We start from the raw sequence: 24,616 nt of genomic DNA, 5'->3' as shown, positions 1-24,616 counted from the left end.
GGTCTGGAATCTCACTGGCCAAAAGCTGAAGTGCGCAGTACCAGTTAGGAAAGTAAACCCGCTTTTGTTTTCTTTTCTCCTTCCCCTACCTTTATCGTCTCAGCTTGCTGTGAGTCACTGTTCCTATCAGATCAGGAGCCAGTGTGTACTAAATGGGACTCTAGGTCACTTTTTTTGTGTGGCTGCATTAAGAATTAATCGCACCTGGTCCTATCATCATGGATCTTGCCAGAGAACTGGAGAAAGTGGAGTGTATCCAGAATGTTGTAGAGGGGCATTGTCCTGCTCCGTTAGTTTTGTGTCAAATGGAAAACCTGAGGAACATCAGGGGAGGGATGGAACATCAGGCCTGGACAGCCAGCGTCAGTCCAGCTTCTGCTGACAACTAATTTCACATTCAGGAACCTGAACAAGTGGAAATCTAACCTTCTATGCAATAAAGCCAATGAAATTAATGTCACAGGGTTTATTAATCTTCATTTTCACAATTAATAAAATGACCTGAAGTATTTCTTACCATATGAAATCCATTTGAAAAGTTGATCACAAAACAGAACAAGGACCCAAAAAGCTTCAGGCTGCTCCTGTGTTCAATGGTAAATGAATACAAACACTGACAATTTTAGGACTGAGTCCTTTTGTACCCTTTTTTGGTTTGTTCTGTGCACAGAGCAATACTAACCTCAGGCCCTGATGAGTTTTTGTTCCTGCAGATCATGTTCATCTTTAAAACTGCATAGAAGTCTCCTCTTGTGAACAGTCCCAACACCAAGTGAATTATTCAGGGATTTTGAGGATGTGGACTTGTTATTCAGCCTGAAATGGAAGGATTGAAATGCAAACAAGGAACCCACGTGGGTGTGGACAGATAACCCATCTGAACTTACATGGCACATTTGCTGTCTCTAAAATGAGAACAAGTATATGCAGGTCACAGCATGAGTGTATCAATTGTGCATCAATGGTCTACAAAATCTAGTATGAATATGAAACTGCTTGTTTAGCAGTAAGATCTTAAGTGAGGCCATTAACAAAGGACTGCCAAAAAGGATACAACAAGGAACACAATAGCCAGATTGTATAGAATATGAGAAAAAAGAGAAGTGACAAGTTTGGCCTGCTGTGTTCCTAAAACAGCCATGATCGTGCCTCTGAAGAGGGTGTGTAAAGTCAGAGAAAGTATTCATGCATTATGTAGTATTTTTGAAGTGTGGAGGATGCTTAGACACCTCCACCCTGAAAATTACTGAGAACTTGCTGGCAGCATTTTCATGAATGCTGTTTTTCCACCCACCTCTTCCACAGAAGAAGATATGAATATGAAAGCTCAGCATAGGTGCATTATGCAGCACATGTAAAACCGGTATCAGACCATGCTTATTTCTCTGTTGTCATGGCACATAAGAGAGTTTGGCCCATGTGTCTAGTTTAGGATAAGGAAGGTCACATGAAGAGCATGTGGCAGAACTGTCCTTGGTGCTGTGCTGGATGGAGTAAGAGCCTGTGTCATGCTGTCCCCAAATAACCAGTTGTACCTTTCTACTAAAAATAATCTTGCTGTGTCTTGTTCTTATGCCCTTCAGATGAGCAAGGCATAGGAGCAGGTGCAGAAGGGAGACTGCATGTGTGCTACTCCCCAGACTAGCTGAGCTAGAGGGAAGAATGACAGTCTTTACACTTCAATCGTGTAGCATTTTTTCCCTCCAGCTCTTAAAATGCGTGTGTTTCTGTAGAAGAAACAGGTGGTATTCACAGCCCTCCCTCCTTCTGGAGATGGCCACTTGCCCAGAACAAAGCAGGTTGTTTCCAAACTGGGTAGCTTTGACAGAACAAAGTACGGTAAATCTTCAATAGCCTGATATTGTAAAGAGTGTCCTGCACTTCATTGGGACCAGCTTTAAATACTCTTCAAGCTCAATATTCTTTATCCTCTTATGACTACATATGCTCTTTGTATGTACTTGATACAGGATCCTGTTCCACAGTCTTCAGTACACAATAGTCTTAATAGACCCTACCTGAGTCACCCAGCTGCCTTGATTGTGGGACAGTGTTGTGATCAATAATGCAGTAGTTGTTCAGTTCTGTTTGCATGTAGCCTTGGCGAGTTAGGTGCTCACACAGGCTGGCAGAGCTGCTCATAGCCAGAAAGCTCAGCTCAGCCAAGAGAGCAAGCAGAACTGGCATCAGTACCTCGGATGCTGGCTGTAGCAGTTACCAAGCTTGCAGGTCTTCCAGCTGGGAGCACTGTTGCTATAAACAGGAATAGGGGTGCATGTAGATCAGTTGGCATTCATTTCTCTCCACATTTGGGAGGTATGTCTTTAACCCTGAGCAGGATTTGGGAGAAGGCATCAGTACCATGAAGCAGAACTATTCAGCCATCCTGCCTTCAGCTCATCAGGAGCCCTGAATCCAAGCTTGGAGGGGTGAGCTGATGGAATTTATCACTCAATTCTTCTGGTGTAGATTTGCAGAGCTGCACATCCTATGCAGGGAAGCATCTTGGATAGTTTTTCACGCCGCAGCGATTTTGTGGGTTCAGAGCATTCACTTATTTGGATAAGGGCTGAATTACAGGTACCCTTCCGTGGTTTATCTTTCCTTCACCACAAATGCAGTGCATAATCTGCCGTGGGGGATACCTTGTCAAGAAAGGAGTGATGTGTAATTCCTTGGTCCCACAGCACAGTGAAAGACATGCATTGAAAATACACTGTTAGAGTCTTGCGGTCTGTGCACGATGCATTGCGCACCTTCCAAACAAACCTGGGTACTGTCTCCACAGAGACATCTGTACTTGTATGTGCAAGAGTTAAAATCCTTCGTGTTTTCTGTTTGTCACGTGACAAATCCATGCATCATTTTCAGCGGGTTGTGTTGTTGCACAGCTCACCCCAGCTACGAGTCCCTTGGGAGGGAGGATGCTGGAATGGATGCTTTGTCGCATGCTCTGATTGCAGTTCTGATCGGAGCTTGTTTTGTTGTACTCAGCATAGGTAGAATAAACATGTAAGCCTTGCTCAAGATCCTGGTGGAAGCATCAGATAGGTTAGCACAGCACTAATTTAGCTGCCTTGACAGCAGTCTCAGGGGAGAGGCAGAGAACGGGCCATGTGATGGCCTGGCTACTATCCTGCTCCTCACAGGCATCACTGCATTTGAAGTCTTCTGGCCTGGGCTTCTGGAACGAGCAAGGCAAGTCTTTCCTAGCCATGCAGACGTGGTGAACTTGGAGCAAGAACACCTGTTCCCTAGTCTTTGAGCAGATGACTATTTCCTTTGCATTGTTGAATTTCTTCACATTTCTGCTTTTCACAGTCATCCAGTTCTTTCTCTTTCTTGTCCCTGTCTTCTATATCGATGAACTACTTGCAACTTCATGAACATATCTATGGTCTTTGTACCACTTACTGAAATACTAAAATGCATCTCAAGGCTATCTCTTGAGGAACTCTACCAAGGACTTCTTTCCTATCAAATACCACTTTTTAGTGCTGCCCTTTATCCTTTCTTTAGCTGTTTTTTCCATTTTAACTACCAGCTTCCTGGGGTTTTTCACTGGGGCTCCAGACATCTTGTGGACATAAAGTATATTAATTTGTTTCATAAACATGTATTGGGTTCCTCCTTAAAATAGAAAATATCTCAAGGAAGTTGTAGAATCTTTTAGCCCATAATGTTTGCTTGTGCTTAGAAACCATTCCAGTGAAGGTGCCTGTCTGTCTGAACTCCCTGCAGGACAAGGTCATGCTCTGCATTGTAGAGCAGTCTCCATTTCAACATATTCATTGCCTGGAGCACAACCAAATCTGTCTTGCAGAAGCAGTTGGACCTAGAGCCTCTGGGCACATGAGTTTATTAGGCTCAATGAAAGGAAGCAAGACAATGACACTTGATAGATTTTATACATGATACACTTCAGGTATCCTATCTGTATATCTTTGACGTGCTACATGTAACAGATCTTACTTTGAGACCATTCTATAGAAAAAGCCTTTTCATTTCATCAAGCTTGTGAAAAGACCATTAACCAAATGGGCTGCAGAAGGAGGCTGCAGCAGGATCAGACTTGGTTTCATTTTTCAAAAGGATGTAGCGTTTTACCCTTTCTGATGGTTCAGGCTTTAATGTTCTTTGAGTCAGGAATCCAACCAGGACCGCAGTTTGCTTCAGAGCATCTGCTGCTTGGTTCAAGTGGCTCCCACACATGGCGTGTGTGTACAAGGGAAGAGACTGCACATATATCTGCATGTTGTGAGAATAATTGCAGTCAGTCCTCTGAGCCTCTGGATAGCTGTTTTTTTGTTTGTTTGTTTGTTTGTTTTGTTTTTAAATTCAAGGATTCTCCTCACAAATCCATTCTTGGCTGAAAGAAGATGTTTTCATAGTATTTAAGATTTCCTGAACACTTTTATCTCTTCTGCAGAATGTAGAAATGTGCCATTCCTGTAGCACTTACTCCCTTAGAGGCATATGTCCAAGTACTGACTTAAGGTTGAGTTTCAAGCCCTGGCACATTGCTATAGTCTATCTGTCCAGGGCGTTCCCGGCAGCATTACAAATGTAGGTTTCATCCTGCAGTGCAGAACAGGTTGGGATTCTCCACACTATCATACAAATCATGTGACTTTAGTGCACGTGGGTGAACCAGATTTATCGTGACCCAGGGAGTTGTGGCAGCTCTGAAATCAGGCCTGTACCCTCCCAGCTCACCATGTAGTCAAAGCAGCACAGCATTGTACTCTGTTGAGCATGTTTTCTCCATTACTTATATTTGTAATTTATCTTCCTGCAGCTTCCTTGAAATGATGGAAGCCCGAAGTCGAGGACACACGTCACCACCGACAACTAATGGGCAAAGCCCTTCCTCTGGTTCCCAGTCACCCATAGTACCTCCAAGTTCCACGTCGACAGGCAGTTCCAGCCCTGGCACCCCACAGCCACCACAGCCTCTTTCCACAAGCTCTGCCATCTCTCCTGAACCCCCCTCATCTTTTTCACCAGTGCCTGCACCTGAGGCTCAGCAGCCGCATATGCCTCTACCAGCTACCACCACCCCAGCACCTCCAGCTGCAGCCCCACCTCCGAAGCGCAGCATCATTTCACGTCTTTTTGGGACATCTCCTGCGCCAGACCCCTCTCCTCCCCAGCCAGGTATGTGTAGACAGGGTGTCACCCATGGGTGTTTCTCTGTTTTCTTTTCTGCTTTTCCACAGTGAGAGGCCAAGCAAACAGTTGTCTGAGAAACCTAGCCCCTGTTTTTGTGCAACGTGTCCAAGGAGAGCTACATGGTCACTTGCTTCTTTTCTCCTGATCAGCGTTTTTGTTTGTCTCTGTGTTGGACTTGGACAGGGGCTGTCCAGCCAGCTGGACAGCGGCTGTAGTGTGCTTCATGAGGAAGGTACTAAGCACCCAGGGGACACTAATAAAATAGTTGTCAGCTTCCTAGCAGGAGCACATACACCTCTTGAATAGCAAGAAAAATCATCAGAGAAGCTATTTGAAGCACTGTCTTCACAGAAGTCTGGCAGCTGAAAGGGGCTCCTATGTGTTAACAGCAAGCAGCAGAGTGCTGGTTTTAAAGGTTATTCAGCCAGAAATGATCACGTAAGTCCAGGCTCTGCAATGGATTCCCCTCCAGGGAAATAAGCTCCTTTGAAGATGGGCTGCTCTCCTCCTCAGACAGTCTTGATTTCTTCCTTAGCACTAGTAAACAATGGAGCAGAGTGGCACAGCATTCAGTCCAAACCCTGGCTAGATGAAGTTGCAGGGCAGAAGCATTGAGAGGTTTGCTGCATTCTTTTTTACTGATCTGGACCTTAATTTGCCTGTCACATTCACTTTGTTTGTGAAGCTGACTGGAGTTGCAGAGCTGGCACTGCCTAAAAATTATTAGCGTGACATGGTTTGAATCACCCTTTGGAAATACCTTCCCTCTCAAACTGTCAATCCCTAGAGCTCACAGTACTCTCAAAACACCCACAGAAAGAAAGGAGGAGGTGCTGGGAACATGATTTGCAGTTTCAGATGTTGAAATCTTTCAGTTTTAGATTTGTACACAGTGTTCTGCATCCTGAATCTGTTACCAGGTATGACACAGTACACCCATTCCAGTTTGTTTATGACTCTTCCTATCCAGAAACAAACAATAAAAGAGGATTAAATGTTAGAAATGCCTTATTGGCAAAAAAAATGGTCATATTGATATGTAGAAAAAAGGCTAGTGGTCTACCACCAAATCCAGCTCAAGACCTCGTTAGGCTTGTGGCCTGCAGTCCTAGGATCTCTGGAGTGCTTTTTAGGAGGGTTGCAAAAAGCAGCAAGGAGAAAAGTGATCTGTTGTTATATTTATGTAGTGTGCCAAGGGTCTGCAACTCTACAGGACCATGCCTAGGGACTAGCTAATTGGAAAGCAGTTGAAAATCACTATCACAAAGTAATACTTGGTGTTTTCTGTGGGAGCTGTTATTTAACCTTTCCGTTGAAGTCTTGCAGCAGTAATTCTTTTGGCTGAGTTTTTTCTTAGACCAAAGACAATCAGTGATATTAGTAAGACTGCTTTTCGTATGCAGAAGTAAACTGAAAGCTGTGCTATAAGGGCAAAATCTATATTCATATAGAAAGCTAGCTCACCCAAAAGAGCCTAGGTATGAAGTGCAGTCCAGGCAGAAGAAAAAGGTTTAATACTGCAAATCTGAAAATATTAATCTCTCTAGACTTCAAGTGTCTTTCGTCCCAATACCTTGATGATAGGTAAAGGTGTGTCTACACATAATTTGTGTTAAAGCAAATCTTTATTTGCAGTAGCTTTATTTTTATTTGCAAAAGCTCAGGAGCTTTTGGTAACATAGGGCATTTAAAAGCACAGTATGAACAATCCTGCCTTTGACAGATACAGTTTAAAAAGCAAGAGGAACTGAATGAGTGAACTGAACAGTCTGGAAAAGGTGAAAGAATAATGAAGGGACATAACACAGGAGTGATGCATACAGTGTAAGTACAAAATTCTGGTTGTGGTATAGTCAGTTGTGGTATTCACTGTACAGCAGAATCAGCTACCATTCTAAAGAGATTTTCAGACTCATCTAGGAGGCTGGATCAACCTTGTGCTTTGTAAACCACAGTGGCTGCACGAGGTCTGTGAATGACTTCATGTGAGATTCTGGACTGGTTTCTGTATCCTGTTCATAGCTTTCCTCTTCCGTTGCTGCATAGCAGAGGTCCTGCTTTGTGGCTGTTATCTGTGTGCTGAAGGGGCCCTGGACAGGATAGATATGTAAAAATCAAATTTCTGTCTTGCTTGTGGTGAACTCAGTGTTTTACAACTACCGTTGCTAATACAGATGCTGCTGCTACTCCTCCTCCCCGTCCTGAAGCCCCTACAAAAGTACAGAGTGTGGAGGACTTTGTTCCTGATGACAGCCTGGATCACAGCTTTCTAGAAGACCCAGTTCCACAGAAGGACAAAGGGAAACTACAGACTAAACACTGTATTGATAGTGAAAGGTAAGGGAAAGAGGGTGGAGCAAGAGCAAGACGGATGTACCAGGATGTGCAATCTGAATAATTGCTCAGGCCTAGCTAACCCATTACAACTGTTCAGAAAGGGACTGCAGAGCAATTAGCTGCCCCTATTCCTTTCTGTCTGTTACTGTCTCCCTTTTAATGATACACACTACTTCCTGGGAATCAGGGGAATGGCAGTGAAAGCTAGTTATCACCTTCCTGGTTTTGCTGTCTTCATTTCATGACCAGTGATAAACCCATGGGTTGCTTTTTATCAGGAAGGGTTTTGAGGTATTTTCCTTATGGAACTTGATGCACTTTGCAGGATTTTTCTGTTTTGCCTATTGAATAACTTGCCGCTGCAGAGGCCCGAAGAATGGACAGGTTCCTTCATAGCCTGATACTGCCATTTTGGAGGCATTATGAGGAGGACTGTGGTTTTTGGAGGACCCTTGGGGGCACTCCATGGCTCAGCAGGATTCTGGAAGGAAGGATGGAGATGGCTGTGCTCCTTTGGAAATGTCTCTCCATGCTTGCCTGCAGATTCCAGAAAAGCCTTAGGGAAGGCCTTCTTGTTCCTCTGTCCATTTCTACTGTCCCTTCCCAGTATCCTTCAAACGGGAGAGAGCTGAGCTTATGGAGGCTGGATTTTCTTATTTTAATTATTATTTTTTATTATTTTTTTCTCCTAGATTTTTTTTTTTATCTAGGAAAGGGATTGTGGTATACCAAGCTGCTCTGACAAGAGGATGTTCAGAAAAACTGTCTGAAAGCAGGCTGTCATTTGAGAGGTGACCCAAGAGTACTCTCAGGCTCTGTATCCACCTGCTTAGAATAGTCTATGCCTGCTGCCTCTTGTCATCACCACTGGATTAACTAAGAGAGTAATTAAACACTTACACAGCTTGTCTGTGAATCTGGATTCTGCATCTTTTGACATATTTGTTATGATTCAGTGTTCTTTGGTTCAACCACAACAACTTGAAATCAGTGCTGTGTGTGAAGCTCAGTGCCTGCCTAATGCAGGTCAGCCTGAATCACCATCCCTTATGACAGTAGAACACATATATGTAGATGTTTTTTATTTAAAATTTAAAAAAAGGAAAATAAGAAAAAAAAAACAGTAGTTGCTAGAAACATGCTGGCCTCCAAAGTATTTTGCTTGTAGCTGTGGCCAAGCTGGGTTATTTTTATCATAGAATCACAGAATATCCCAAGTTGGAAAGGACCCATAAGGATCATCAAATCCAACTCCTGGCACCATGCTGGTGCCAGGAGTTGGACAGTTTAGACCATGTGACTAAGTGCACAGTCCAAACGCTTCTTAAATTCAGACAGACTTGGTGCAGTGACTACTTCCCTGGGGAGCCTGTTCCAGTGTGCGACCACCCTGTCTTGTGAAGAACCTCTTCCTGATGTCAAGCGTAGACTTCCCTGCCTCAGCTTAACACCAGGGTCCTATCACTGGTGTTTACAGAGAATAGGTCACCTGCCTCTCTACTTCCCCTCACAAGGAAGTTGTAGACCTCGATGAGGTCCCCCCTCAGCCTCCTCTTCTCCAGGCTGAACAGGCCCAGTGACCTCAGCCGCTCCTCATACGTCTTCCCCTCTAGGCCCTTCACATCTTCGTCACCCTCCTCTGGACACTCTCCAACAGTTTTACATCCTTTTTGTACTGTGGTGCCCAGAACTGCACACAGTACTCGAGGTGAGGCCACACCAGTGCAGAGTAAAGCGGGACAATCACCTCCCTCAACTGACTAGCAATGCCGTGCTTGATGCACCCCAGGATACGGTTGGCCCTCCTGGCTGCCAGGGCACACTGCTGGCTCATATTCAACTTGCTGTCAGCCACAACCTCCAGACCCCTCTCTGCAGGGCTGCTCTCCAGTGTCTCGTCGCCCAGTCTGTATGTATAGCCGGTGTTGCCCCGTCCCAGGTGCAGGACCCGGCACTTGCTCTTGTTAAACTTTATGCGGTTGGTGATCGCCCAGCTCTCCAATCTGTCCAGGTCTTTCTGCAAGGCCTTTCCACCCTCAGCCGAGTCCACAACTCCTCCAAGTTTGGTGTCGTCGGCAAATTTGTTCAGAACACCTTCTAGTCCTACATCCAAATCATTTATAAAGACATTGAAGAGGGCTGGCCCTAAAACGGAGCCTTGAGGGACCCCACTAGTGACCATAAGAAGTTCAACAAAGAGATGTCAGAAGAGCCAAGCGTGACCTTCTTGGGGTTTGCTGAAGGACTGGGTCCTGGAGTGCCCTTAGAGCTTTTTAGCTGCAGTTCTTTCTGCGGGAAGGATGCTGGATCTTTAGCACAGGCTTCTCTTCTAATAAGCATCAGTTATTGGAAGCAAATAGGTGTATAAAACCCAAACATCTCAAGCAGTTGTGTAATGAGCTCTGCTCCTTGCCTGTAGAGTTGTCGCACTCAACTGTTATGAAGCCCTTCTGTGTTCTGTCCCCAGTCTTGGTAGCCTTCCAGGTACACAAGCTAGTTGGGGCAAAAAGAGAGATACCTTTGGGCTTCCCCTGGGCACAGAGAGAACACTCATTCACAGCTTCATCTTTTGATGAACAGTGGTAATCATCTACTATTAGAATAGCTCTATTTCCCTGGGAGAAGACCTTGCAGCACACCCTGAGATTTCAGGTGCTTGACAATTCTCTGCAGCATGGCGTCCATGTCTTGTTCTGATTTCTTACGTAGTTTGCACAGTTTTCTTGGTTGCCTGCCAATTTTACATTCTGTTACTTGCCAAAAAGGGCCTACCACAATAAACCAGGCATGCTGAAATTCAGAGCTGCACTAAGTGATTCTGTCCATCACCTGCAAAAACAGATTTGACTGAGGATCCCACTTAAAACCCCACAGTGCCCAGGAGCAGCATAAGAGTTCTGTAAGCACCATCCCTAACAATTATCCTCTACTGCAATAAGTAGATTATTGTAGTTGCAACAAAATCTGCTGCTGCAGATATTTATCTCGGACCTAAAGAACACAACAGTTCTGTGAAACCGCTGAAACCTAATAGAGCTGTCACTGATTTTAAAAAACAGACATACTAGAAGTTGCATCCCCCTTGAATCTGAGTGAGGAACAAAGCCTAAGAACGTTCTAGAGAGATGCATTCATGTTTCCTGAACATTTTAAAGCAGAGATCTGAGTGTTAAGCTTACACAGCTTGCCAGCATTTCTTCTGGGTGTGTTAGGACCGAGTGTAATCTCCTAAACTGAAGAACTGTGTAAGACAGAGCAGGAAAATGGGCTTTGTGTTAAATATTCCTCGACTTAATTCTCTTACCTGAATAAGATATATTTTCTTATTGTCTGTAAGCAGGAGTCTTTCAGTTAGCTCATATAAGAAGCCCTTAGTGCACAGTGCATTTCATACATGAAGCAGAGGTAGTTACTTCTTGTTATTAGAAGCAGGATGGTGTGTAACTGAACCATGTCCTGAACTCAGTGTTGTGCTTGCTTCCATGTATAAGAACTTGCTTGCTTTTCCTTTCTAAGCTTCAAAAAGAGGTTGTAAATTTTGGTATTTCTCATACATTTTAGTTACACTGGGAATTCAGGGTTATTGTTTTCAGTGATGTTATGTGAACTTCTCTCATTTTGTATTCCATAACAGCTCGCTAAACAATGGAGCAAGAGATGACACAGAGCGGCGATGTTAGAAAAAATGTTTTTTTTCTGAAGCATGCTAGCAGCAAGGAAAGAGCTCATGCCTCTGAAACAAAGAACTTCTTGCCCAATGATCAGACAACTGCTCAGACTTTCAACATGTACTGATGTCTCTTGGTATTCTTATAGCTAAATCCCAGTGTAGATCTTAAGAGATTAATGGAGTCCTGCACTTTGTTTAATGGCATTTATGGTTCTCCAGCCTGCAGTAAAAAGAACTCACCAAATCAGTTTCCTTAGCAGTTGATTAGGAAGGCAGTGCAATTATTCCAGTTTGTTGCTTCAGAACTTACTTTGCTGCTCTTTAGCTTGATACTCAGAGCCGGTGTGTATGTGACTGCATCAGAGGAGCTAGTCTGACTCTGGACTGCCCCTTCCCTCTTGCTGGCTCAGGCTGTCCTGGGTCCGTGGATAAGCTGCAGGTGTCTATTTGAAAGCAAGTTTATACTGATGCTAACAGAATTGCTGTTGAGTTTTCTCCATGTCACTAGACATTTATCATAAGCATTGATTAGATGTCTTGTATCTGAAGGACTTCTAATTGGTTCTTTGCTTGTATCACCTCTGTTTTATACATAGTGGTATTCAGTTGTGCTAGACAAAGCAAGGAGACCTGAGGGCACTGTTTGGTGCACACTAGAAGACCCCCATCTCCTGGAATGTAGCCATGCAGGCTCACCCTGTTTTCCTCTTTCACTAGCCACAAAAAATAATGTGGCAAAAGGCTTCTGATGGCTCCTGGTGGGGCTGGATCCACTAGCTGTACAGCAGGGCTGGTGGGATACTTGTCAAGTGAGGTTTGAGAGCATGTGCTCAGACTGCAGCAGGATTTGTTTCATCACCAGAGGCTGTTCCATGCACATGATGAAGGGCTTGCTCTGAGGAAACCCTGATGCACTCTTTGGTCAGTAACTCATACAGACCTCCATGAGCATAGTCATTTTTGGTGGGTACCTGTGCCTGCAAACATGTTGGCTCAACACTAATGCAGGCTTGGCAGTGTATCAAGTGTTGGCAAGAGTGGTGCAATATGCTTGTTTTTGCATGCTCCGACTTCCTTCCAGCTGGAATCTCAGGACCACAAGCTGGTACTAATTTTGCATTGTCAGGCCTTGTTTATACTGCAGCAGTGATTTTCCTGACATATATTCACTTCTTTGCTTTGCTCTTAAGCTGTCGCTTAATGATTTGTGTGGAAGTTATACAGGGAGGCAGTGTATTCACTGCAAAGGGAGATGACCCACTTTGCATGTGTGTGTGTACATGCGTAGATGTTCTCTTCAAACTGGGAATGCTTTAGAAGCTGCAAGTCGAGTATGGTGTGCAGTGGCAGGACAGTGGCAATAGGAACAGTCTTATGCTTAATAGAGTGGTAACATGTTACAGAAATACAGTGTCACTTGTTCAAGATAATATGCTGCTGTTTTTTAAGGTGTGATTCCATTTTCTTTTCAGCACATTTCTAGAGAAAACACTGCCAGTATTTTAAATACCTCAGAAATCTCTCACTTGTAATTCCTCCAGCCACTGTGGTACTTGGAGGCTGCTTTGAACAGCAATTTTCTTTTCCTTTGTGTGGGACAGGCTGTGTCCCTCCTTTCTGGCTCAGTATGAGAGCAGCAGTGTTAATAATGAAGGGGTTCTTAAGCAGCCTGCCTCTGCTTAGCTGGGAGCTGAGCTCTGAGTCCTGAAAGCAGAGGTGCATTTCAGGACTCAACATGGAAAGCAGGAGGGAACAGCTGTTAGTCCTGCTCTTAATGCTGTTACCCAGACAAGCAGTAGTTGTAGTCACTGTGCTAGTTGTGATAAGCATAGTGCCCCTTATGTCACCAATGCTACACTGTCTGTTGTCACAAATGCTACACTATTCTTTAAAACTAACACGTAAAAAGTAAGTGGCCATAAGAAGAGCCCAAGTGAGTACTAGTCAGATGGACTGTGTTAGGCCTTGGCATTTCTTATCCCATCAGCGCAGCATCCTCCACTGTGTCTTTGTGCTGGCTGTCTGCTGGCACCATCTACCAGATTAAGGATTGTAGTTTTTGGTTGTTCCTTTCAAGACTCTAAAATCTCTGCGTAAAAATGAATGCTGTGTTTGTACAGTCCTTATCAAGTCAAAAGGACGGTGGAGTGGGTATCATATACAGTAGATTGTCAGGAAGAAACTGAGTATCTGTTGCAGATAAAGCAAATAGAATGGGGGAAGGTAACACAAAGGTTCATCAGCTGAGACTGAAAAATATCAGTATTCCTGACCTGAGTAAATCCATGAGAAAGTATTAAAATTGTTGAGTCCTGGGGAAATCCAGACAAGAACCCTTCAGCTGGTAATTTCAGCTGTGAAGCTCTATCAAAATGACTCTGAATACATAGCTGTATTGTATTCATGGAGCCTGGCAGACTCTTAGGTCTAAAAGTGTGTCCTTAGGTTAATTTATTTTGGGAAATGTTAAAGCATGGTTATGGTGTCTGAATAGCTGCCTGCTTCAGGGAGCACCAGAGAAACAGAAATCATTCAAAGAAGCTAATAGCTGCAAGTGAATTTCCATAGTAGTGGCAGTATATGATCAGGCTTCATTACAGGATGTGGGCATCGAGACAGATGGTTCCCACTTTTCAATTGGCTGATCCTTGTATGTTAGACCAGGGATGTTCTGTTAGAGGCCCTGTTGAAGAAACAGGCTGCTCTACAGCGCTAAAGCTTACTCATCTTAGCCTTGATTAGTAAAAGCCACTGTGTGACATCCTTCTGTGACGTGTTTTGGTACTGGGCTTGTGTCACCCTTGTAGCCTACAGGGAGCAGGTCCAGCATGAATGGGGCAATAGGCTGGGGGCACACAATAGGAAGACAGCAGGAGAACTGCCCTGGACAGGGGAAAGGTAGGCCTGAAATTGGCTATAAAAGCATGGCAAGTGGCACTGTGCTTTCAAAGGGAGGCATGTCTTTCCTACCATGTCTTCAGGGTGCTATGTCTAATCATTGTCTACTTTGCAGTGATGGAGAGGCACCTGGGGGAAACCCTATGGTGGCAGGTTTCCAAGACGATCTAGACCTGGATGACAAAATCCCCAGCAGACCCATGCTGGCAACAGAGCGAGTGCCCAGCAAGAATATCACCCTGTCCAGTGAGGAGGAGGAAGAGGTTAAGGACTCTAAGGTCATACTCGTACCTGATGAAAGCATTGACACAGAACATGAAAAAAAAAGGTATGAAACATATCCTGAAGTGTGGGATTGTGTTGGCAAACTTGGGCTTCTTCTCAGTCCTGCCATTGACTTTTGTGCAGCTCTGTGGAATCATGGTATCTCTGGAGCCCATTCCTTCATCTTTAAGTTGAATCTGGATTTACTTGAGCTGGAACTGCTTTATGCAGCATCTTCTCAGGGGGGTTGTGGTACTAGTAGCTGTTGTTACTTAGGTGTGATGCAGCTGTATTGTAGTGTGCTTTTGAGCAGTGTGTTCCTTTGGTCACTGGTACATTTCTGTTTGGGGATGCTGCAGCCTTTTTCTCAAGTTTGAACAAGAGACTGTAACCGAGCTCCTGAAAGTCTGTTAATAGCAGTGTGAGGAGGACAGAGGTATCAAGTCTTGCAGTGGGAGTGGAAGTTATTCGCCACATGGACGATGAAGAACGATGAACTGAATCATATTCTCCACATACCCTACACTGTGGGTAGGATGATTGGATTTGGCCTACCAATGCAGGCACCTGTACATCAGCATTCTCAGAGACACGAGAACATTCAGCATTTGACTCACTGCCAGAAATACTTACACCATCTGAGTGTTGTGTGTTCAAACGCACATACAGACACACACAGGATGAGCTACATCTCTTACATCTCCTGTTGAGATGCACATTGAAGCCCTTGAGGCATGTTCAGCTATTAACTGGTCGTTGTGCTTTGCTTCACAGAATCACAGAATGGTTGTGTGGACAGGCTCTGTCAACTTGTTTTTTTCTTCTCAGGTCTTCCAGAAATTCTGTGAAACCACAGAGTGAAGCAGTACTGACCAAAGCAACTGACCTGAAGCCTCCTGACAGTTTACCTCCACATTCTGTGTCTGAAAGAAACAGCAGCAGCAAGCTCAACACTAGTACGCCAGCTGCTGCCACCACCCCAGCAGCAGTCCAGGCCCCAAAGACCACTTCCCAAAGCAAAGGACATGCTCTCAAACAAAAAGTGGTCAAAGAGGAAAAGCCTGAGGAGTCTGACAGTGATCAAGAGGGACCAATAGCTACTCAAATGCTCTCATTTGTTATGGATGACCCAGACTTTGAAAGTGAGGAATCTGACAGCCAGAGGAAGAAAATGGTAAATAACATGCAAGAATCACCGTGCACTGCTGCAGAGCTGAGCTTGAAGTGTTGAGGCATCTCACTGAGCAGAGCTTTCATCTGCTCTGCCAGTCTCTCAGCAGCAGTCACAGCAAGTCAGGTGCTAAGCAACCTGAAGAAATTGATTTAAGCACAAACCCACTAACGCTGTGATTGGTGAAACCATGCAGCAACAAGGTTTGTGCTCACAGATTTTAATGTGCTGTTTATTCTGAGTAAATCCAGAGTGTGGTCGGTCAAGTAGTGTGGAAAGTATGAAATACTAAGCTGGTGGATTTTCACATGAAGTTTAATATGTAGAAGCATGTGCATGCTAGAGAGAGAGAAAAAGTGAGCTCCTTAGAGTCAATGCAGCAATCAAAAGGCCATACCAAATTTGCTTGGCAAAGCTCCTTACAGAAGTAGGAAAATCTACCCAAGAAGAGGGGCAACCTTTCCATTATAGCCAGGTTAGCTGTAAAATGTCTATGATATATGTGAGCAGGAGTCCCTTCGGCTCCTGTCCCTAGACTTGTGTGTTATAGACCGAGATAATGCAAGCGTCTTCTCTGTGCTCATAAGAATTTGCTGCTGTGAGTCTAGGTACTGCTGATTTCAGTGATCTGCACTCACAGCCAGCAGAGCAATCTCTGTAGGAACTGAAAGTCATGATTTGGGATGGATAGTTGCTGTTCTGAGGTACCCCAGGTACCCCAAGTGTCTAGGCCAGCTGTTTTTTGGGAGTGCTTTATATGTTTGCATCATTCCACAAACCTGCAGTAAAGACAGCTGTCCCAGTTTCTTTCACTGTTTGGTATGGGTCATGCTGTTTTTTATAAAGTAATTTTCCATTCGTTTAGTACCTGCTTTTCCTTAATATAAAAGCAAAACTATTTGGAGTAAGTTTACTTTTTGTAACTGTGACGGTACATGTAACAAATGATGATGAGAAATGGGATTTGTGAGAGAACTTTGCTGTTGCAACAGTGTTAGGGAGATGCTCCAGAACTTATGAATGCTTATGAATGCTTTTCAAGTACAAGGTGTACTGGTAAGGTGAAGCAGTAAAAACACCGCCATTAAGCAAGGAGGAGGGGAACATTGCCTAAATCATCAGCAGAGTGAGGTGTTTATGGTCAGTTTGGAGGATATAAAGAAAAGGTTAACAAATTCTGAAGAGGATTAGTTGCACGTACAGAAGAATACTGAACTTCATTTCCACTCCCATTGTGCAGAGAAGCAAAGGATTTGGGGGGTAATACCCAGTCTCTGCAGTATTCTGCCCACATTGAAGAGGAAAATTTTCACTGAGAGCACATTCCCTTTTGACTTGATGAACAGATTTATTCTGCAAACACAGACTGCTTTCTTGGCCCTGCTGCATGTTGCCTCTGGTGTGCTAGACCCCCCAGAGCTACACAGGAAGGTTTTGTCTGTCAAATCTGGAGTTGTTTTCAGCTATTTAGATTTATTTTCCCCAAAACTGAGGTGCCTCACCAGGGCAAGTAAAGGCTGGTGCTGTTGAGCTAACACAGTTGAGTCTTTGATTTTGGTGTCACGAATGATAAGTTGTCAGAGTTTGCTTTCCAGGATCAATGCTATCTAGCCATTTTACCGTAGCAAGAAATAGATAGAGCTTACAGTATCATAGTCATTGATTTTCAGGCAATAACAGCTCAGTTCAGCTACCATTTCCTTCCCTCCTCCGCACATGCTGACATCTCTGTATACAAAATATTTAGAGATTTTTGTTTGAAAGACCTGTCTGCGTTGTTGGTCTTTTCTTGTTGTCTCTAGGATGAATTCCCTGTCCGGGAAGATCTCTCTGAAATATCTGATGATGATGCCTCATTGGCAAAGCCACCCCAGCCTGTGAAATCAACAGTCCACTCCTTTAAACTGAAAAATGACTCAGATCTCTTTGGTTTGGGTTTGGAAGAAACTGGTCCCAAGGAGAGCAGTGAAGAAGGTAACGGTCACACCACATTTCCACTCTTGCTGATTTTGTTTTTCAGGTGTCTAGTTTTTCCCAAAGTAGTTCCAGGGTGTAAGCAAACCAATTTGCGCTAAATAAAATACCATGCAACTTCATGCAGTGCCCTATGTGAGTCTTTAATGTGGTTTAACACAACATAAATAACTTTTTGTTTTTCCCCATGGGGGTTGGGAGAACTTGGCTCATGCATGGCATAAGCCATGTATTATTTCTGTCCCAGCTGGAAGCAGGAGCACATCTTTCACGAGCTGCTTCTGTAAGGCTTCCTGTTTAACTTTGCATGCCTGGGAACTGATGCTCAGCATTGCACTGTCCACCTCCTCGAGAATTTGGATCAATGTGAGCAAAATGTTTGGACTTACCCTGCCAGTTTCCTCGTCTACTTTGGGGAAAGTTGGGGTGAGTTTCTGGTTATAACCTAAGCACTCCTTGGGCTTTTTATTTTCCCTCAGTCTTCTGAGGGAACAAATTTTAGTTGTGCAAATGATTTCTGCTCTCTTGGCATTACTGCAAAGCATCTGTCCCTGATGTCACCCAGAAAGATGAAAAGTTAAAAATTTAAGGGGAGACAGAAGTGACCTAAGTGAGGTTTATCATTGAAAAGGTATTACAGAAGTATAAGTAAGGTATTACAGGCAGTGATGGTTTCATTGGCTTGTGACTTTTTGTTGCTGAGCAGCACAACTAGGAATAGGTAGAAATGTATCTGCAGAGGCCCAGGTCAATAATTAAACTTCCATTTAGCACTTTTAATAATCCAGTGTGGGTTCCTCCTATCTCCTCTGTCTGGGATAAGTATAAAAACATACCTTGGTAATCCAGTCAGTTGGAGCTTGACCAGCAATTAGGGTTCTCAATGGCTGACTTGAATTTACATATCAACTGAGGGAAAGACTACATAGGTATCAAATACCACCTTGTGAAAAGTGGTGCAGCTACAAAGCCTCCTATGTAAAGCCAAATAAATACTCTGCTGTTCAAGGAGTCTGTGCAAAGTCAGTGGAAGTTCAGCAGTCAAATCAGTGGCTGAGCTATCAGCCACGATGGTCTGGGACAAATGTTTTGACAATGATAGGTTCTGGGGCTCATTTGACACAGTGAAAATAGCCACTGATGTAGAGCAGAACTGCAACAGTGGCACTTTGGCCTCAGGGTGACATAATTTCCATACGCAGCTTGAACAACCAGTACTAGCCTGCTAGTCTGCTCCAATGGGATTTCCATATGCCTTCAAGTATTAAGTGGCCAGAGGCAAATTGTTCCCAGCAGCTCTTCTTCAGTTTGGGAATTAATAGCCTGGTGCCCAGTTTGGCCTTTAGACCAGTTTGCAGGTCTGGTCCCTGTATTTGTTTCTTCAGTGGCTGTGATACAGTGAAGACCCAGATGTTCATAACACAAAATAAGATAGACAATATAATGGTCATAATTAAACTAGCTACATCTAGTCAAATTAGGACCTGTTGCTGGAACCTGTGTTAGTTTCTAAGGAGTTACAGTTTGTCCGGAGAAATAAGGATTGCCTTTGCATGTGGCTTCAGGACAGCATTTTGTTCTGAGGAATAGGTCAGGGCAGAATCACATGGCTTGTGGTTTGTGATGATTTAAAACAATATTTTTTGTTTGTTTGTTTATTCGAACAGATAAACATGCTTCTAAGGAGAAAAAGAAGAAGAAAAAGAAAAGCAAAGAGGTACTATTTAATTCGTCAGAGTTGATCTGCCATATATCATAGGCACATTAAAGGAGGCTGTAGCGAGGTGGGGGTTGGTCTGTTCTCCCATGTGCCTGGCAACAGGATGAGGGGGAATGGGCTAGAGTTGCGCCAGGGGAGGTTTAGGTTGGATATTAGGAAAAGCTTCTTTACTGAAAGGGTTGTGAGGCATTGGAATGGGCTGCCCAGGGAAGTGGCTGAGTCACCATCCCTGGAGGTCTTTAAAGGACATTTAGATGTAGAGCTAAGGGATATGGTTTAGTGGAGGACTGGTTGGTGTTAGGTCAGAGGTTGGACTAGGTGATCTTGGAGGTCTCTTCCAACGTAGACGATTCTGTGATTCAGTGATACTGTTTAGCAGCCAAGGAAAGGGGTAGCTACCTACAGTGTGCACTGTGCACTGGGTGGACTGCCTTCCATTCTGGCATCCTGCAGCCAGAGCTGTGCTCCATGGGCTCTGCAGACCATTAACCACTTTGCAGCTTAAAAGCAAACTTTTAGAACAGTTGGCTTTTAAAAAGGCAGTGTGTGAGTTTGTAAAATGAAAAATTAACTAGAGTAAGGCATCTCTGCTGATTGGAGTATGTTATAGCACCATGGCTTTTTCCAAACAGAGGGTGATCCCAGTCAGAGCTAATCTCAGAGACAGTGAGGGAAGTCTGCAGGAGGCTTTATCTGTGACATTTCTGCTTGTCCAGTAATGTGGTATTGTCAGACACAAACTGCCTGACAGACCATTGCTACATAAAAAACAGATGGTCTTTCTTCTCTTCTGTCCAAACTCACAGAAGGGTCCCAGCCAGCCTTGGTGGTAGATGCTTCTCCCTAAGTAAGGTTCCCATCAGAGCCAAGTTTCAGGGTGATATATGCTGGGTTACTGGCATGCTCAGAGGATTTACTAATTACAATTTTCTCATTTTGCAGGAAGAGGAAAAGTCTGTGAAAAAGAAAAGCAAACACAAGAAGAGCAAAGAGAAGGAGGAGAGCAAAGAGGAGAAAAAGAAAAAGAAGAAGAGAAGCAAGGAGAAAAACAATGAGATAGATGAACTGGAGGCTTTTCTTGGAGGAGGAGCCAGCATGAGCAAGCCACGAGGAGGTGGGGACTATGAGGAGCTGTAGGCTGGCTACCTGTACAAGCAGCGGACTCTTCTGTCGTGGTTGTCTCCATCTTTTCTTACAGGTCACACCAGGACAGATGCAGATATGTAAAGCTTTTTGACATGTATTCACTCAAAACAGATCTGGCAGAACAAAAGCTTTACATCTGTGTGTGCTGTTCTGGTGTGTTTGTTACACAAAGAAAATGCAGCTGAGATGTACTTGAGTAAGGGGAAGGTTTAGGGCGTGGTTCCCAGGCCCGCTTCCAGGCTGTCATTTTGTCTCCTTCCAGAGATGCCCTGTTTGGTAGCTGGCAGGGTGTGGGGGTGAAAGGGACCTGCTTCCAGCTCCACCCCTGTTATATGCCACTCCTGCACACCTGAAGTTTCTGTCTTATTAAGAGGAGTGCAACAAAACATGCTGCATGAATGCAATTGTGCTCGCCTGTCTCAAGTCTTTAACTTTTTATTCTTCCTATTTTTTAATGAGAAAGGTGGTATTGGCCATTGCTCCACCCAGCAGTTGATGCTTTAAATCAAGCAGATCATGCTATGATACAGCTCTATAAAACAGCAGCCACAGGACCAGAGAGAGAGCGTGTGTGATTTTGGAGTCCTTTGAAAGGGACCTTTCTGCACAGCAGCTTAATTAGCACTCACTGGTGTTGCTGTTGGAATTCATGAAGCCCCATTGACTTCCGTGGCCCCAGTGTCTCAGACACTACATGTAAACTGCTATGCAGTTTGGGAAAACAATGCAAAGTGCAAAGCTAACTTGAAGAAGAGAGGGAAAAAACAGTGCTTTTCTGCATTTCCCACCCTTGAATTTGCATACACTAGAATCCCTTCCTTTTGGTACCTCTCAGGGACATGACTCTCATGGAAATGAAGATATCCAGAGCTTCAGAACTGTCTACAGAGCAGCGTTAGCATGGCAAGGCATTTGCTTCTCAGGCATTTTACAGTCAGGCTGTACAGCACCAACCGCCTCTCTACACTGAGAGGAACAACCACTGTAGCTCAGACGACCTTTCCTGGTCCAATTTGTCAATATCGCAGCTGTGTTTACTGGGCCAAGCCTCCCAACAGCCAGCGTGCTGCCATTCCCTGCCCCAACTGGAGAGCCTCCTCCTATCCCATGAGTTTGGGAAGTCTTTTAATTTTTGCTTTGAACTTTTGGATTGGTGCCTCTTCAGCAGTGCAGGCTGCAGTTGGATAGGCACTACAAGCCAGCTGTTCACACTTGCCTGTGTCTCAGTGAGTCACCACCATGTTTGGTGGAGTTTGTTAGCTCTCCATACCCACCTCTGTTTTGGTTCTGGGTCCCTTTTGCAGCTTGGACAGTGAAGCTCCCTCCAGGTTCTGTGCATTCCATTAGCCTGTTGCATCCAGGTTGATCTGAGGTTTGGTTTTGTTCTCCCTCCCCTTTCTGTTGTGAATTGTTAGCCGTGGTATCCAAGCTGGGATTTGCTACTACATCCCCACAAAGCAAGGTGTTCTTTTGATCCATTGTCCACTTCGGAGTTGTCTTGAACAGCAGGCAGTTATCTGTTCTATTTTTCTTTTTCTTCTCCCCAGCCCCCAAAATGCACATATAACTGTTTCCCTATAAAATGAACTAAGTTTGCTGCATGAGCAGTATATTGTTCAGGTCTGTTTTCCATTGGCAGTCACTATTTCTCTGAACATTACTACATTTTTTGTGACACTGTGGGGAATTTGCATGGGACAATTCAAACTCTGCACGCCTGGAGAGGAAAAAGTTGACGCAACCAAAGTTTGTGGCCTCTCTTGTGAGAAGACAGGCAGGCGTTCAAGCTTCAGCTGGCTGTGTTCCTGAAAGCGCTTCTGTTCTGTAAAGATTTTGGGTCATGTTCCATTTTGCATCAAAAAAAATCCATTCTGACTATAAAGCTCTGTTGTACAACTGCCTCTGTACATCTTCTTCTCCACTGCAGGTGTGTCTGCCCAGGCCCATGAGCTGCTTGTCCCTCCAGGATTCTTTCACAAAAGGACAGCCTTCTGTCACATCCTCATGTTTTTGCATTCTCACACTTTGTGGAAAGGGGTGCTAAATTAAAAATCATTCAGAAAAAGTTGAACTTAAAAAACATGATTTTTTTTTTCCCAAAGCTGAGGTCTGTCCTGAGAGAGCTGTTGTTTCATACAGCACGTAAAGGAGAAGGCATTTTTGTTCAGCTCAGCCTCCTTGAGAATGCAGCTCATGGGTTAGCAGAAGGTTGAACAAGCGCTGAGCCCCCTAGAAATGTTTATGTTGGCATTGGTTTGTTTTTCACCTGGGCCAGATTTGACTACCAGTAGGAGCCTTTACACTCCCTGCAGCTCAGGTTCATTGTCAATACAAGGAACTGAGACAAAAACAAGCAAAGATGAATCATTTTGATCCAAAATTCTCCTTTAAAAGAAGCAGATATGGGAGCTCTCTTTACTTACACTAGAGACCCAGGAGGGCATGTGGCATATTTTGGCTTTGACAGCAAGGCCAGAGAAATCCTATGTAGTGGGTAAAGTGGGAGTGTGGAGAAGAATAGCAGAAAAAAGGCATTTTTTAGACTTAAGACTCCCTTTTCCAGAAAATGCTGAACTAGTTAAAGCTACAGAGTAAGGTGTAATCCAGCACTGGCAAGCGTGAGTGAGGAGAGAAAGAAATAGACCTTGTCTGAATTGGGCTCACCCATGCCCAGTCTTTCAAAAAAGCTAAATATAAGAAGTATATGTACGTGCCTGTCACTGTAGGGAAGCTTCTGCAGGATCACATTGATATAAATAGATCCTGTGAGTATCTCCAGAGTTACCAGTGTATGTTTTTATCTGTTTGGGTTTATCAGTCATCCAAAAAAAAAAATCAAGACCTTAAGACTGAGGAGCTGCGATTTCTTACGATTAACTCTGGCCAGAGCTGCATGTTGTATAAAGTCTCATTTGGTAAAGAGCAGCAGGAGGGAGAAGTGCAAATTTGTGTAATCTGACGGTTTAAAGGGCCTGGTTCTCAAGTACAGAAAGGGCAGCCCTGGCCTCGAGGGCTACTACTGTAGGCACACGTCTGAAATCACAGAATCACAGAATTTTCTAGGTTGGAAGAGACCTCAAGGTCATCGAGTCCAACCTCTGACCTAACGCTAACAGCCCTCCACTAAACCATATCCCTAAGCTCTACATCTAAACGTCTTTTGAAGACTTCCAGGGATGGTGACTCCACCACTTCCCTGGGCAGCCTGTTCCAGTGCCTCACAACCCTTTCAGTGAAGAAGTTCTTCCTAACATCTAACCTAAAACTCCCCTGGCTCAACTTAAGCCCATTCCCCCTCGTCCTGTCACCAGGCACGTGGGAGAACAGACCAACCCCCACCTCGCTACAGCCTCCCTTGAGGTACCCATAGAGAGCGATAAGGTCGCCCCTGAGCCTCCTCTTCTCCAGGCTGAACAAGCCCAGCTCCCTCAGCCGCTCCTCGTAGGACTTGTTCTCCAGGCCCCTCACCAGCTTTGTCGCCCTTCTCTGCACCCGCTCAAGCACCTCCATGTCCTTCTTGTAGCGAGGGGCCCAAAACTGAACACAGTACTCGAGGTGCGGCCTCACCAGAGCTGAGTACAGGGGGACAATCACCTCCCTAGCCCTGCTGGCCACACTGTTTCTAATACAGGCCAGGATGCCGTTGGCCTTCTTGGCCGCCTGAGCACACTGCTGGCTCATATTCAGCCGACTGTCCACCATCACTCCCAGGTCCTTCTCTGCCTGGCAGCTTTCCAACCATTCCTCTCCCAGCCTGTAGCTCTGCTTGGGGTTATTGCGCCCCAGGTGCAGGACCCGGCACTTGGCCTTGTTGAACTTCATGCAGTTAAAAAGCTGAAAGCTTGAAAGTTGAAAGCTGCACTGCCTGCTCCCCTGCCTCCATACTGCTATGGGACTGAGATCCCATGGGGTGCTCTGACATGGTACAGTTAAATCTCAGCTTCCACTGTGCCCATCTGAAGCCAAACCATCCATGATAAGTCATGAGAGGTAACTACCAAGGTCCTGTTCCCACCCACTGTATCTTCCCAGCCAGGATCACTCAGCTGCTAAGTCACAGCTGCAACCTCCATTTGCTTGAAGCATTGAGCATTGGGCTGCCTCACAGGCCCGGGAGGAGCTTGTGAGATGCCCGGGACTTGGCATCTGGGGGAGTCTGGATATCTGCTTTGTGAACAGGGTTATAGTTACCTGGGATAGCTGGTGCTGTGCTGCTAATCTGAGATGTGAATGGGAGTTATATGGCCAGCATTTATTTTGGGGA

General features: G+C 44.6%; 1 protein-coding gene across 4 annotated transcripts in view; it reads left to right on the top strand.

Moving 5' to 3' along the window:
* RABL6 (RAB, member RAS oncogene family like 6) overlaps positions 1 to 22,248 on the top strand; it is a 57,077-nt gene extending 34,829 nt beyond the window's left edge. For all 4 annotated transcript variants that reach the window (XM_082775401.1, XM_082775399.1, XM_082775400.1 and 1 more), the window contains 7 exons: positions 4,799 to 5,157; positions 7,347 to 7,509; positions 14,193 to 14,405; positions 15,170 to 15,515; positions 17,315 to 17,486; positions 19,154 to 19,203; positions 20,149 to 22,248. In XM_082775401.1, coding sequence (XP_082631527.1) covers positions 4,799 to 5,157; positions 7,347 to 7,509; positions 14,193 to 14,405; positions 15,170 to 15,515; positions 17,315 to 17,486; positions 19,154 to 19,203; positions 20,149 to 20,343 — 1,498 coding nt within the window. In that variant the 3' untranslated portion in view covers positions 20,344 to 22,248. The remainder of the gene's footprint in view (positions 1 to 4,798; positions 5,158 to 7,346; positions 7,510 to 14,192; positions 14,406 to 15,169; positions 15,516 to 17,314; positions 17,487 to 19,153; positions 19,204 to 20,148) is intronic.
* The last annotated feature ends 2,368 nt before the right edge of the window (positions 22,249 to 24,616 follow it).

Source organism: Aythya marila (assembly GCF_965140915.1).
Source record: "Aythya marila genome assembly, chromosome: 19".
Taxonomy (NCBI): domain Eukaryota; kingdom Metazoa; phylum Chordata; class Aves; order Anseriformes; family Anatidae; genus Aythya; species Aythya marila.
The sequence above is the reverse complement of the archived record's forward strand: the minus strand, read 5'-3'. Positions and strand labels throughout refer to the sequence as shown.